Genomic DNA, 15596 nt, shown 5'->3' with positions numbered 1-15596 from the left:
AAACAGAGAAATAGTTTGTGTGAAATTAAAATCAAGGGTAGTAACTCACGGCATTGTTCACTGTCCCGGCGATGGTTTTAATGATCACCTCTCAATAATTCCATTAATAAGTTGAACGAGCTGCCTTCTCCTTCCGCACGCTTTGCACTTAATAATTCCTTTCCTGCTTGACACGTCCTTTGTAAATCCGGAATCCTCAATAATAGTTCACCAAATTTGGCAGGCATTTCTGGATACCTGGCAATAGTATATTGTTGAAGTGCCTGTAAAGCCTTTTCTTGAGAAGCTCTAACTTTCTCGGGTTCTTTTAATTCACTGGTGTCGGACGTAAGTAACACTATCACCTTCGTTCAAAAACAGAAACGAAAAGAAATTAATCGACTCTTACGATCATCAACCAATCGCCAAAGACAAGTAATTCGATCGAAGAAAGTTACCTTCATCGCTACGTATTCGTATTGATCCACCCTTAGCCTTCTCAAATTATTGGTGAAAGCGAGCATCCTCTCGATGCAAGTCGCTAAACCAAGTTGCCTTGCTTGCTCTAAAGTGATCGACTTGCCGAGAGATACCCTTATTTCACCAGGAGTGCTCATACTACGGAAACAACAAGAGAAGAGCAGCAACTCGCACCATGAATTGATCAGTAAACAGATCTGATCGTCGATTGAAATATTTTTGAAAAGTGGCAAACTCTTACACCATTTAACTATCTTATACAGACGATGATCGGCGATATTGCAAAGATTCGAAAGAAAGTCCGGATGTTGCGATGGATTACCATTAGAATTCCCGCACATTTGGGAATTACAGTTGCTAACATTACCAGCGTTAGCGGGTAATTGCTCGTGGCTACCGGTGGAAGCCGAGCCAGTCGGACAGGGTCTTGCGGTATTATCTTCCCTTCTACTATTAATATTGTTACTGGCATGCCCGTTGGTGGGACAATCAGTACCAGAGCCATTGGTAGCGGATGCATTTCGACCGGCAGAAGCGCCAGTTCCTCCACCGTTTCCGCTTCCTAACAACATGTCACTGGCAGGAGCGCTCCTAGTTCCACCAGAAGTTATCACACCAGATTGAATACCAGTTATACGATCACTGTCATTGTAATGCCAAAGATGTTCCACATCCATGATGTCCTGCAAAAGCTGCGGTACTACTTGTACTTTATACGAGTGATTCGAATGATGTCTAACGGAATAATGATGTTCGCTACCGGGCGGTGCAGGACTGCAGTTACCAGCAGCGTTCATCTTATCACTTGCCGTCATGTTGTTCGCAGGACTGCCAACGAGATTTGCCGGTAAAGTATATGTACATTGATAAGTGCTCCTACCACCTCTGGTACGATCCTCTCTAATCGCTTCGAGTTTCATTCCCATATTGAGGCATTTGTCGAATCGACAAGCGGGGCATTTCTTTCTTGTGGCAACGGTAACAGGACAACCTGCACCCCTAAGGCACACATAGTTTTTGCGGTTCTGGACGGTCCTCTTGAAAAAGCCCTTGCACGATTCACACGAGAAGATACCGTAATGAAATCCACTGATCTTATCGCCGCAGATCGGACAGGGGCTATTAATTAACTGCTGTCGTGTGGAGATACCCGATGGTGCAGCAGGTATTCTACAGTCTTCTTGATCTTCCGTTCCAGGATGTCCGTCCGAGGAAAGCTCTGATCCTGGTGCGGAAGAGGAGTAATGGTGCGCGCTCACGGCCGTAGCAGCAACCGTTGGGAGATGCAAAGGACTACCTTGTGCTACTTGCTGATGCTGATGTTGCGAGTGAGCGTGCGGATGTCGAGGCTGTTGGACGGGAGAATGCGTAGGTGGACTCAAAGAGCCATAACTGTAACAGCTGCTCGAAGCATCTGAATTATTACGCGAGAGCGAGTGAGAGAGGGAGAGTGATAAGGAGGACGTCGAATTATTGAAGCTATGTCGAGATAAGGAGAGCGAGGAAGAAGGAATGGGGCTTCCTGCTCCTAAGGCGGAATGTCTTGCAGCGTGAGGACTTTGGGTTGGAGAACTGAAGACACTGTAGGCAGAATGAATCGCGGAATCCGGTGATGGTACCTACGATCAAACAAAAAAAGAAATGATATTTACACGCGAACTGCAAAGAAGTTTTAAACGCACAAAGAAGAGTCGTTTCATTACCTGCGATCGCGTGTGACTGTGCTTGGTCAAGTGATGTCTTGGATTAAGAACCGGACTGTGATTTGGAGTGGAACTATTGTATCCACCAAGTAGTTTTCCCACGAGAAGAGGTAGGTCGCTCTGTTGTGTTTGTTCAAGATTTTCGATACCACGTTGTTGCTGTAATTGTTGGTTGTGACTTAAAGACAAATTCCCTTCGTGAAAAGAACCAAGCGTGTATCCTGGACTTGACCGAAAGTCTGGTTCTGGCTTTATCGGAAACTTTTGCTCTACAGGTCCGGGACTGGAACCGCAAACTTGAACACCTTCCATCGATGTTTCCTCATGTTGATCCTACCGAAAACGGAAATCAATATAAATATTACGAGTATCTAATATCGCAGACGAGTCAAACGTTGCTTAATCGTTACGTGACTTATCTTAATAATTATGTCATGGAACTGAAAGAACCATGTACGATATCCTAAACAATATAAATGAAAGTTATTACATCATCTATCAGTGTATGCACCTGATTAGTGAGGGTGTTCGAAGACATCTCTTGATCGGAGAGCTCTCCTTCCCATGACATAGGTCTCTCTGGTTGTTGCTGTTGGGACGTATCGTTACCGTCGCAAGCTCCGCTTTCACCTTCGCCATCGCAATCGCCGATTTTCTCACCGCTCTGATTTACGGAGATATCTCGTTTCTTCTTGGTTCGCAGATTGACACCACGGAAGTCGATCTTGCTTATTTCACCGTCGCTGTCGTCCGCGTCGTCGATATCCGTGGCATTTGAACCGAGAATACCGATACCGATGCCATGCGAGCCCACGCTGCTGGTACTACTCGTACAGCCAAGTACCGAGCCGCAATTTGAAACTACGGACACCGTCACGCCATTTTGACCTCCTAGATACTTACAGATGCCTTTGCCTACGAATTTAATGGGTTTTATAATTACTCTACGTTGTGGATATCAATTTACGTTGTATACACTTTATAATAAAGCTTTTTATCTATCTCATTTTTACCATCATGCATTTCATGAGTAGGTGGGACATTGATCGCAGTTACAGAAACGTTCTTCCCTGCCTCCGTAGAACGAGTAGTAGTCATCGTAGAATTGCCGATGGATGAGGAGGAACAGCAGGTGGAGGAGGACGTCGGTGAGACTGACGAGGCCGATCCGGTGGTGGGTGCGGTGGCGGCGGCGGTGGCGCAGGAGGCAGAAACGGAAGTGGAGCCGCCGCTTGTACCGGAGGTAGAAGACGACGACGAGTTTGATCCGACGGAACCAGACGACTTCCAAGATTGTGTCGACGGCCACCAACCTGGACCAGGTCCCGGGCCATCGCCAGGCCCGTTTTGCTCCGACATTCTCAGCTGGTTGAACTCCAATACGCTCTCAACGCGACTCGAATCCTCTCGATCTTCGTGAGATTGTACAGCATCCTGAGCGCACCCTTAATCACCGATTTTGCGATTGCCACCGTCTATCTCTACGATGATTCGTTTATTACAACTAATCTTTCGCGAATGCCACTCAGATTTCTGTCGCCTCGCACGTCTTCCTTTTTCTATAACTGAAAAAGATAAGCATAACGATCGATTAGAATTACGAAATGTGATATGTAAACAGCATTAGCCTATTAACTATTAATATTTCACATTCATTGATTAATGAATTAATTAACGGTAGATAAAAAAAAAAACAAAAAAAATTATTGTTGAAATATATCGTTAAAAAGGAAAAATTAATGAAAACACGAGGATTTTTTAACAGACGCGCGTACGAAAGAAGAATATTATAATTTCAGGTCATTGCCCGCGTGCACGGAGATTGGAACCTGTGTCACGCACCATTTTTGTACGTCCATCTTACACATATTATCTTCGGGTCATTGATTCACGCTCTTGGATGACGCTACGTGATTCCCATGATAGATACTGCACAGTTGTGCACTTCGTCTATAATTCAAAAGAACGTACTTACATACACAATATACATATATTACATAAGATATCGACGATGTTAAAACGTCGTTGAACGTTTTTAGAAATTTATATTCAAAAATGAACCTATCTGCTTCGCCGGTATGCTTTCTCGACGAACGAGAGATATGAAGAGTCAGCAAAGTTAAAGAAGAAAAAAGCGCGAACCTTGCGGTCTGTTTGTGGTGGCACAGTCGCACACATATTCTACGATTCTTTCGATGTATCTACAATGTACCAACGGATGTGCAGGTATCGCATAGCATTTCTAAAATTATTCGAGATAAATGTCTAAGAAGTCCATAACAAAGAAATTCTATCCTAATCCTTTAGTTTTACAGATTAGTATTTATATACCACACCTGTGGATTTTACCGATCCCTATAAATCTGAAGCTAATATTCGAAGACGTCGATCTTGAGAAGAGACGTCTCTCTAGACGCAAAATGTTACATGCTCGTTCGCAAGTAAGAGCCACGACTGGATGATAATGGAAACGACAGATGAGGCAGGGAGGGAGGGAGAGGGAGAGAGAGAAAGAGAGAGAGAGAGATAACGTAAAAAGTTGCGGTCTTTCACGAAGAGTCATAGACGGTCGAGGATCGTGCTCTTCTCCTAAGTCGTTGCATGGTCGGGGCACGGTGGCGGCTATGGCTATGGTTATGGTGGTGGCGGTTGCGGTGGCGGTGGCGGCGTCGTCCGTAAGGTCAAGGCCCTCTGCAAGCGCCCTACCCGACTCTTATGCACCTTCGGGGTCACGTGACGCGGCTCAAGGTCTTCTCTCCCCACTCCTGCAAGCATCGCACGGCCACGCCACGCCACCCGCCGTTACCACCGACGGTGCAACGAGCGTGTCCCCTTCCTCTTCTATCCCTCTTGCCTCCCTTCCCTTCCCTCTGTCTTCCTGGCCCAGCTCCTATCCCTCGTTCCTCATCGTCTTGAATACCTCCTCTTCTCGGTCGTTCCAAGTCGCGTAACTTCTCTCCCGAGAACTTCTATGAACGTGGATTCGGCTTTGAGCCGTTAGTTCGAGTACCGTTTCGTCTCTCTCTCTCTCTCTCTCTCTCTCTCTCTCTCTTTCTCTCTCTCTCTCTCTGTAGATACATATTATATATCGATGTACGTACGTATCTATATGATGCTATAATTTTTCATCCTATTCGTGAATTTTTCGTAATAACAAAATAAATCAAACGTTAGTTCTTTTCTCACGTAGTTAACATTAGTTTCCCTCTTTCTTCGTTGACGAATTGCCAGAATCGAGCTTTGTTCTCGTAGGAAAGTGTTATAGTATAACAGAGTGATCAACTGGATTCTTCAACTTCATCCTAAGAAAGTTTATCGTCTTACAAATAAATATATTTTTCAAGTGCATCGATCTCATCTTATACGAATATATCATAAGGAATTAACGCGCGTACGTAGGTGCCGGCAGTTTCATTATAACCGCAGCCTCGACGAAACAATCTTGGGAGAGATACAACAACGATCTGAGTTTTTCTAGGCAATCCAAAAAATACCATAATTGGGATTTAAAATGTCAAGGAATTCAAGACGATTAAGGAAATGATTACAATAGCACGTAGGACGTATCGATCGGAAGTCTCCCGTAGTAAAAATATTTTTTTTCTGTTTCTTTTTCTTCTTCTGCCTTTTTTTTTTTAGCACGACGAACATTCAACTGACTTCAAAGTCACAGCTTGAGACGAGTGGTAAACGGTGTGGCAGGTGACACGGAAGAGAGATCGACGACCCACGGACTATACGACGGCTCTATTTTAAGCGGGTCGAGTGAGGCAGAGTCCCCGATCGAGAGTCTCACAGAGAGTGTGACCGTGAAAGAAACGCAAAAGACGAGCTGCTTGTAACTGTATTACGTTGCTGCCGGCAGCCTCTTCGTCGTGTCGTTCTCGTCGTCGTTGTTGAGGAAATGCGAGTCAAGTACAACGTCCGCTTGCGTCGGCGTCTCCTATCACAGATGATTGTTCATGATGCATTTTACGGTCGATCATTCAAAGAAAATCTCTCTCTTTCTTCGTATGACCAATAAAGTCTCACAATCTGTTCATCTAACGATCGAGGAAAGTGAATGAATTTTAGAACACTTTATGGACATTTATCAGCAACGAACATAAAGTTACGTAATTATCAAAGAATAAGAAAGAATTTGATTCGTACAAATATATATGTATGTATAATATTTATATGTACATACGTATACATAAACATACATATACATATATATATATGTATATGTATATATATATGTATATGTATACATATGTATATGTATACATATAAACAAAGTACATATTAATGAAAGTCGATCTTAAAGAATATTCGACTACGAGTATTCGAACGAACGAATGAGCGAACGAACGAAACAAAACGGTACCTCGAACTTTCAGTCTTTCTTTTCTTTTACTCAAAGCCTCTCTCGCCGCGTATAAAACGTCTCGCTTATCTCACATTGCACTTCCTTCGTCTCGCGCACGTGTGTTTTTCTTCGCGATACCGCTTTTCTCCCGTAAGAAACACGATGTATTGAATTTACAAATGTAAGTATAATATACGGTATGTAAGTGTATATAGGAACGCACTTAAAAAAAAAAAAAAGAAAGAAGAGAAAAGGAAAGAAACAAAATAAAACGTTTTCTAATCTAAACGATTTGTATTAATAAGATCGTTACTAAACGATAGAACATGATTATTCCACCATATTATCGGTGGTTCAATATCGTATGCGATTAGACAAACCTATCGAAGAAACCTAGACAGAAAGTTAAACTAGCATTGCCGAGTTTCCTTTTAATACTTTATTCATACCTCGTCCTACCAACCAATGGAAACAAAGGACGAGACCAAAGGATATCAATCACATTGTGATAATTATAGACCCTTTCATAATCAACATTTCAAACACGTTAGATGTATTACAGCATTCTTTCTTGGATACCGTGCTTGTTTGTTTACTTCCTTTAATTATATTATCTCCTTTAATTTTATTCGAATATTAAAAGCTAATACTGCGTGTTATAATAATTGTTCTCGTATTAGCTGTTAGAATCTCAAAGCATCGTGGTATTCCGTGAAAACTCCTTACCTCTCGTGGTTGCGTACCAACAAGAAGCCTTCGTTCTCTGTGGAATCTCTCTTTCTCTCTTTTTCCCTCTCTCTCTCTCTCTCTCTCTCTTCCTCTCTCTCTCTCTCTCTCTCTCTCTTTCTCTCTATCTTTCGTATCCGTCTCCGTCTCTCTATTTCATCGAAGGTAGGCGCGAGCTCGCGCGTTTTCCTTTCACCCGGGCCAGTGGGCCTTGTCGAGCGGGGCCAGCCGCACATATCTTTGATATCTCACGAATATATACGAGACGCGAGTCGGGGATACCCAGTGGCCTGAGCTGCGTGTCGATTAAAATTATTATTACCAGCCGTAAGGCATTTTTGACCGGCGTCGAGAACCGGTTCGATTCGTGAACGGCTTGCGAGCAGCTGTCGTCTCACGACCAAACGGCCCGAGAGAGTACCGAGAGCATTTTCTTTTCGAAATGCACCTCGGATATATCGTGCCCTGTCTCCCGCATAACTTCTATCGCTATCTTTTTCGCTTCGACGAATATTTACTTCCTCTAAAAAACAAGATATCGACGCGGATCTATCGATCGATTCGATGACTAAGAAGTCGCTCTCGTACCAACACCAGTTTCGAACGAAATAGAAAATGTATCACGGATGGAAATACGATATATGCAGTAGGTACGAAAACCAATAGCTTAACGATTACTTCAAGCGATACTCGATTTTAATCGATGTCTACTCGACTCGAAGAAAATATAAATGATATATAAAAAGGGAATATAAATGAAAGATGATCAGTATTTTTCTTCGCGTTATTTTTTTTTACAAGCCGGAAATTGCAACGCGATTCGTCAGTCCACCTTCGATCTTCGGAACGGGAGGAGTTATCGGGACACGTCATATCTCGAGGATCGAGATCGAGGGAATGCCACACACCTTCTCGTTAGTACCTGTTACTTTGGATCATTTGCATTTTCGAGCGTTCGCATCAGAGGAGAGGCTCGCGTCTTTTTTCTTTTTTTTTTCTTGTTTTGTTTTTTTGCTTTCAAAAATAAAAGAGAAGTTTTTCGAGAGTGGCGGGTCTTGATTTTTCTGAAGAACGCGTACTTACTCGCCGAGCGAGTGCTCGCACGCATCTGAGCGCATACGTGTTGATCCGAGCGGATCGGTTGGTGGCGGCGAGTTAAGTTAACTACTATCGAATCCCCGCTACCAAAAGAATGCCATACCGAGTGCAACGGAGAACGGGAGGCCGTGCGACGCGGCGATCGGTGCACGTAACTGCAGTGGCGTAGTAACTGCTTCTTCGAAGGATACCGATCTTCGTCCCTCTGTTCTATCGATGCTTCGATATATCGATATTTTTTTTTCTTTTCGAATACCATTGAACTTTTATCAATAAAGAATAATCAAACTTTCGTATAATTATTTTCTTACATAATAGTTTTTAATTCAAAACGAAACGAAAGCTATATCGTTAAACTTGTTTGCAAGAGATATGGAAAGAAAAAAGGGAAAAAGAAAAGAAAGGATATGAAAGAAAAATTCGCGAGATGGGGGAAGAGATCGAATTATCGCAAGACCGATCCCTCTATATGCGACTAAAAAACGAACGGACGAAGAGGGACGAGGAAGAGGAAGATCATTCCCGCGGTAGAAACGAGTGATCGAGGTGCGGTCGAGAAGCCGGTGCGTCGAGAAAGGTTCATCAATATTCATAAGTCGCGCTAGGCCTATCCGCGTCTCAAGGATCGAGGGAGCTTCCAGCTTATGTGGACTTCAGAGCTCGTGAGTTGCGTGGCCCTCTCTCTCTCTCTCTCTCACCTCTCACTCTATGTTCCTCCGTGTGCCAAGAGAGGCACAAAGTGGACGGGTAGAGAGTGTGCACTGTGCGAGTTGATTACACATAGGCCGTCGGCAGGACACGAGCGCATTACAAGAAGGTATGCGTCGAGTAGAGTCTACATATATGCGTGTATTGTATGCGTATACATTCGTATAGAAATGTACGTATATACAGAAGAAGGAACGATAAGATCGAGTCGAAGGAGCCTTGCGCAATCTCGCGTAGCGATTACGGCCGAGTACGTATGTTGTGTGTGTTCGCGAGCTACGTTCGCGAGAGAGGACAGACAAACGGACAGACAGATGGACGGACGGACAGACAGACGGACGGACAGACTCGTCGCCTCTACCTCCTCCGCCTTCTGCCTCTTCATGACACCAATGACGAGGACACGTCCATGCGATTTTCGCAACGTAACGTTGAACGCGTGCGCGCATCTCATGCGTACGGATTATGCACTTACGTGCTCTGTACTCGTCACTCATACATTCTTTCATTACATAGACGCGCACGAATACACGCGGATAGTTATAGTACACCGATGCACGTGTCTCGTTAAATTAATTGTTAAATGTCCGAGGCTTTACGCGCATTCGATGATTCTCGACGATAACAGCAACGTCTTTGGACTTGTATTGTAGTGCGATCTTTAACTCGATCCGACGTCGTTCCCACAACGAAAATCATTCCGTCCCTGACAAGGAAATATGCAACGTCAAGGATGCGCGTTTCTCAGGATAGCTGAAGATTAGCGATCGAGAATGTAATAACGAGACGCGCAGCCTTTTACGATCGTTTACGACCTACTTGAAATCGAGCGTTCGTTTGTTCGTTCGTTCATTTGTTCGCTTGCTTGCTTGCTTGCTCGTTCGCTCGCTTACGTTACGTCATGCGAGAGATCGCTCATTTTTTATTTTTCACACCCGCAAATCAAATCGTCGCGCTTTTAATCGCAAGCAGCCATCGATCCTCTTATAAAAGTATCCAGGTGGGGCGTGTTAAGAACTATAGCGTTTAGCCTTCCGTATTGTCTATATATACATACATTCATACATACATACATACATACATACATACATACATACATACATACATACATACATACATACATACATACATATATATATATATATATATCAGAAACCATAAGTTATTCTCAAGATAGCTATATTAATCCCTTCGGTGTTCAGACTTGGAAAGTCCACTACTAGTACGATGTTATTCAACGAGGAAAAGTATGGCGACCGAATTGACTCGGACATTAATATATCGACTCTTGCACAATAGAAACCGGATCGCGAAAGGTCCATTCCGAAGTCTCTTGATCTCAAAAACGTGTAGCACGCATTAGTAGATAACGTGAACGATCGTTCGCTCGAGCGTTCTACTGGGTCTAACCATGCTCTTGTTTTATCTCTACGTACATAGATGTATATACGTATATATATATATATAGTGTGTATATATATATATACATATCATACATACATGTGTGTATGTGTATAAACAGAGACAGGATGGATCATAAGATTAACTTTACTTATTCTCACATTTTGTTTAATTCTTAATTATAAGAATCTTTTTAATTCGATCACGTTACATAGTCCATTCTCTGTGTGTGTGTGTATACATACATATATACAATGTAATTACATTTTGATTGTTCGTTTTGATAAACAGTTAGAAACGTCGTTTCTCGTAGATTCCGTGAAAGCTATCGTCGTCGTTAGAGGACTTGGTTTCGGGCCAATGAGCGCGCGCACACGATACAACTACGACAACTACGACGAGGATGACGACGATAACTACGAAAGAAGAAATGAGAACGCGTCATCCTAGAGTACAACACGGTGATCCGGTATCGCGTAGGTGGAGCATCCAAGGCGAAACGGTGCCGATCTTGCTTCGGCTCGGTGCTTCCTTCGAACGACGAAACTCTCTCGTCCTCAACTTCGTCCTCGACGCGTAACATCCCACCGAATTGAGATTTCTACATTTTCTTTCTTATCTACGTACATACATATGTATGTACATATACGTATATAAAGTAATTCATCTATATAGCACATGCGTTGCTTTATACACCACAACATTGTTTTTCTATAATATTTCTACAGAGTTCTAAACGTTGTTTTTAATTCTAATGAAAAAATTTCTGATAAAAAAAGAATTATTGATGAATCTTATGAGAATCCTATAAATTTGTATAATTTTATATAAATAAATTAAAAAAAAAAAAGAAGAAAAAAGTTAACTTTCGAGCAATACATTCCCAATTAGTCACGTTAGAGTATGATATGCATATCTCTATGATACGTATATATATATATATATATGTATTACATAGCTATATCATATCATAGAAATGTAGTGACCAACACATATCGTTAAAGACGATCGTATAGAGCGTGTGTGCGTATACCGCTACAGGCTAACGCCCCGCGTCCATTCGTTCCCGTTTCTTTTTCTTCGTGAGCAAGCGTACGATTTTCTCTCTCTTTCTCTCTTTCTACTCTCATCTTCCTTCACCTCTTCCTCCTCCTTCTTTATCCACCTTTCTTTCGTCGTCAAGAATCGCTTTACCTGAAACTTTTTCGTCGCTCAACATCGTTTTTCTATCTCGAGAAACGCATTTCAACGATTCGGCGACGATCTTCGTTCCATAAGAAAGAAAAAGAGAAAGGGGTGAAAGACAGAAAGAAAAAAAGAGAGAGAGAAAGAGAGAGAAAGATATCGAGCAATTCGAGGCAAGGCAAGGCAAAGCAAAGCAAGGCAAGGCAAGGCAAGACGAGGCGAAGCGAGACGAGGAGAGGCAAGGAGGGGTAAGATGGGGTGAGGTGGGGTGAAGCGAGGCGAGACGAGACGAGAAAAGACAAAACGGATTAAGAGAGAGCGAGAGAACCTGGTACTGGGAGGGAACGGAAGGGCAGAGGAGGGAGAAAGCGAGAGAAAGAGAGATGTCGAAGGGAAGGGAAGGGAACGATGAGACGAGGAGAAGGAAAAGGAAAAGGAGAAAGAGAGAGAAAGAGAGAGAGAGTCGAGGATCATGAGAAAGAGACGGATACGTGAGGCACAGGATAGGACGGTGTGTGCGAGTAACAGTGACTCTCCATTCCGTAACTCTGTACAACAATTCTTATATTTCTTCGTAGTTAATAAATACGGGAAGGGCATCTTCGATCGACCTAACCACTTTCTAAGGTCATCGATAGTTTATTAGACGTCGTTCGTACTCTGTTCTTCGAAAATCGATCGTTGCAAGTGTTACCGATGATAAAAATTCGTAAGTTAAGAGAGACGTTTGCCCTTAGCAACTAAACTTTCCCAGCATCTTCCGGTGAAACCGGACGAGATCGTCTAATATTTGTCTTTGAGTAAACACTACTTGATAAAATCTCATCTGTTTCGAAACGATTAAATATGTTTAACGCTCGACGAACAAAGTATTTTGTTTAATTTTGTTGTAACGAATATCAAGGATTAAACAAATGAATGGTAACGTTAATATATGATACGACTGTTAACAATTCGACGTTACGATTTTAATTCTTAAGTTGACAGTTGAAAGAAACGGATAATTTTTTCTAATCGTCGAGACGTCTGGAGAAAAGGAGGACCGGGAAGAAGAATAACGTAAAGTGTCGTCCGCCGTGGTTTGAGAAACACTGATCCCGTGGACTATCGCGCCGAGGGTTTACTGGTGGGGATAGTGGACACGGAGTGGGGAGAGCGGAGGGGCTCAAGGCCGGTCGCGCTATGAAGCCAGAAAAAGCCTGCACGCCGAAATATCAACAAGCCTTTTCCTACTCCTCTCTCCGATCTACTATCCTCTTTTGCCTGTATTCTCTCTCTCACTTCGTTTCTTCGCACGCGCCACGAAAAATCTCAGCCGCCAAATGCGAACGATGATCACGAGAGATGCCCTCGGCGACTGGATATATATGTATGTACATATGTATGATGTACGAAGTACGTATGTTATGTATTGTATCGTCGACGATCGGCCGATTTTACGAACGTTCCCGAAGGAAGAGAGATAAAACGATAACACGTGTGTATGTGTGTGTGTATGTGTGTGAAAGAGAGAGAGAGAGAGAGAGAGAGAGAGAGAGAGAGAAAGAGACATAAAGTATGAGTGAAAAAGAAAAATCGCTAAAACGGAAATGAATAGACTTCATATTCGGACAGGTGGCATTGCCGTGACGAATTCTGACAGCTGATAGCTTTCGAGGAGACACGATAAGCAAAAGATTATGAAATTGTCGCGCGCAAAAAAAGATACGACGAACATACTGAAAAAACAAGAGAGACAGAGAGAGAGAGAGAGAGAGAGAGAGAGAGAGAGAGAGAGAGAGAAACGAGACGATAGATTGCGAGTGCACACGTATATACGTTTATTTCACTGCGCGCTCGTGCGAGAGAAAGAGAAATCAGCGTATGACGAAGGTGCGGTGAAGAAGGGTTCGGGGAGGGAGAGGGACGTAAGATAAAGAAGCAAGAAGGCACGCGGTGATGGCGGCGATGGCAACGGAGACGTCGTCAGGTGTGAATTCTTAACCATTCTAATGATAATAATGAAAGAGAGACCGAGAAAGAGTGCCGGCAATTTTGAAAGAAAATTGGGACCATTTAAAAGTTTTCATTTTTTACAAGGATGCTATTTGAAGAGAGCTTTCTCGAGCTCGTACCGTACAGGTCGGTCAGAAGAGGAAGTGAAGAGAACGAGAGAAAGGAGTGCGAATTCGCGCGATAGAGATGGAGTAAGAGAGAGGGATGACGAAGTAAGAGGGGAGTTGAGCGTGTAGGAGAGAGAGAGAGAGAGGGCAAGCGGGAAGGTGGTAGCACAAGGGAGGAGGGGGGAGCGCGAGGGGTCATCGAGAAACATAACCTCTGCACGCACGACGTTCGAGCATTCGTCTAAAAGCGACTTTAGGTGTTACCTTCGCTTTCGGTGGCACGTTTGGATTCGCTTACCTCATGGTCCATTCGACGTAACGGCGCAACGTAGACTCGCGATAGAGAGCTCCTCGATATCCGAGCCGAGGACAAGAGCGAAAGAACCGTCGATGACCGTCCACTGACGACGACGACGACGACGACGACGAGGAGAAGGAGGAGGAGGACGACGACGACGACGACGACGAGGACGACGACGAAGACGATGAAAATGACGACGACGACAACGATGAAGACGGAGACGAAAACGAAGACGAGACAACAACGTTGTTCGTTCTTCGTGACACGAGGAGTTTCCTGCTGCGTAACGCGTTGTGTCTCGACGATGTTTCTTGTAAAACTTTCGTAGCTTCTCGCTACCACGAGATCTGTCTTTTTCTTTCGACGATAGAGAGAGGCCAAGTATGAGAAAGACAGAATATGCGTCGTGTACGTGTATACGCGCAAGTGAGAGGCTCAGAGACAAGAAACTTGTGCGGGTGTGTGTGTAAGTGTAAGAGAGAAAGAGAAAGAGGAGAAAGAAAGGGACACAGATAGGGGAAAGAAAAAGAGACGGAGAGAAGAGAAAGAGAGAGAAAGAGAGACAGATAGAGAGAGAGAGAGAGAGAGAGAGAAAGACGGTGACGGCCGCGTCTGGTACGAGAGCGAGCCGATGTCACATCACACTACCGACACTGGCGCGAGCCGCTTCGACACTCCCGTTTGTCCCTGCTGGGACGCGCGTATCGGTGGTGCTGGTACCGAGGTAACGGGCAACGAGAGAGCCAGGCGCACCTTCGCGTCGCGTTACAACGAGTTACAACGAGCCACGAGCGGCCACAAGCACGGGGCTACCTCTGACTCTCCGTCTCCGTCTCCGCTGCTGCCTGCTGGCACCTCCGCGCCACGAGTTTGTGCTCTGCTCTTTCTCTCTCTCTCTCTCTCTCTCTCTTTTTCCTTTTCTCGAGCGCGCTCTTTCCTTCCCTCCCTCTCTCTTTCTTCGATACTCTCTCTCTCTCTTTCTCTTTCTCTCTCACTTGCTCGCTCAAACGAACGAGACTCTATCCTACTCCTTCGCGTCGCGCGCCGCCTTTGGCGTGCAAGCGACTGTGTGTGCGTGCGACCGCGCGAAGCCAGCGCCTCTAGTACAGTGCATCGCCACCAGGTGGCCACCCGAGTGGCCGGTTAACGTTAAAACAACCGCCGCCGTCACCGCAACCACTACCACCGCCACTACTACCGTCACTGGCCGCCATGACGGCGAGAAATTTGTTCCACGCTCTTACGCGGCCACCGCCAAGTCACACCTGCGAACGAAATCGCGCTCCGTGGCAACCTTCGTTGGACGTTTTGGGTCTTTCGAAGATGATTGCCACGTTCTCGCTACTGCTCCACGTTCGTTTTCTTAGCTATTACGGTACTTAACGCGTCCGCCTTCTTCCGAAAATCTTCTTCCGAAAACGTACGAAATGATACTCGTCGATGTATTAAAACAAAATGAGTAAAAATCATCGACCGATCGTAGTTCGTCTCTGGGATCATGCTCGAACGCAAAACGAGGACTTTATGATCGATCGATCGCGAAATGATGCAGAAAGGAAGAC

General features: G+C 44.3%; 1 protein-coding gene across 5 annotated transcripts in view; it reads right to left on the bottom strand.

Moving 5' to 3' along the window:
• LOC127063830 (nuclear hormone receptor FTZ-F1 beta) overlaps nt 1-15596 on the bottom strand; it is a 19643-nt gene extending 4047 nt beyond the window's left edge. For 3 of the 5 annotated variants that reach the window (XR_007781496.1, XR_007781495.1, XM_050994074.1), the window contains exons 1-6: nt 14032-15596; nt 3176-3727; nt 2674-3077; nt 2163-2495; nt 438-2078; nt 50-344 (exon numbers count right to left, since the gene is read on the bottom strand). Coding sequence is in view for 3 of the 5 variants with exons in the window: in XM_050994074.1 (XP_050850031.1) it covers nt 78-344; nt 438-2078; nt 2163-2495; nt 2674-3077; nt 3176-3521 (2991 nt within the window). In the remaining 2 variants the exon portion in view is untranslated. Of the gene's footprint in view, nt 1-49; nt 345-437; nt 2079-2162; nt 2496-2673; nt 3078-3175; nt 3728-4004; nt 4113-7239; nt 8336-14031 lie in introns of those variants that run through there. The other 2 variants (XM_050994077.1, XM_050994076.1) reach the window with 2 other exon arrangements.

Source organism: Vespula vulgaris, chromosome 5, assembly GCF_905475345.1.
Source record: "Vespula vulgaris chromosome 5, iyVesVulg1.1, whole genome shotgun sequence".
NCBI lineage: Eukaryota > Metazoa > Arthropoda > Insecta > Hymenoptera > Vespidae > Vespula > Vespula vulgaris.
The sequence above is the reverse complement of the archived record's forward strand: the minus strand, read 5'-3'. Positions and strand labels throughout refer to the sequence as shown.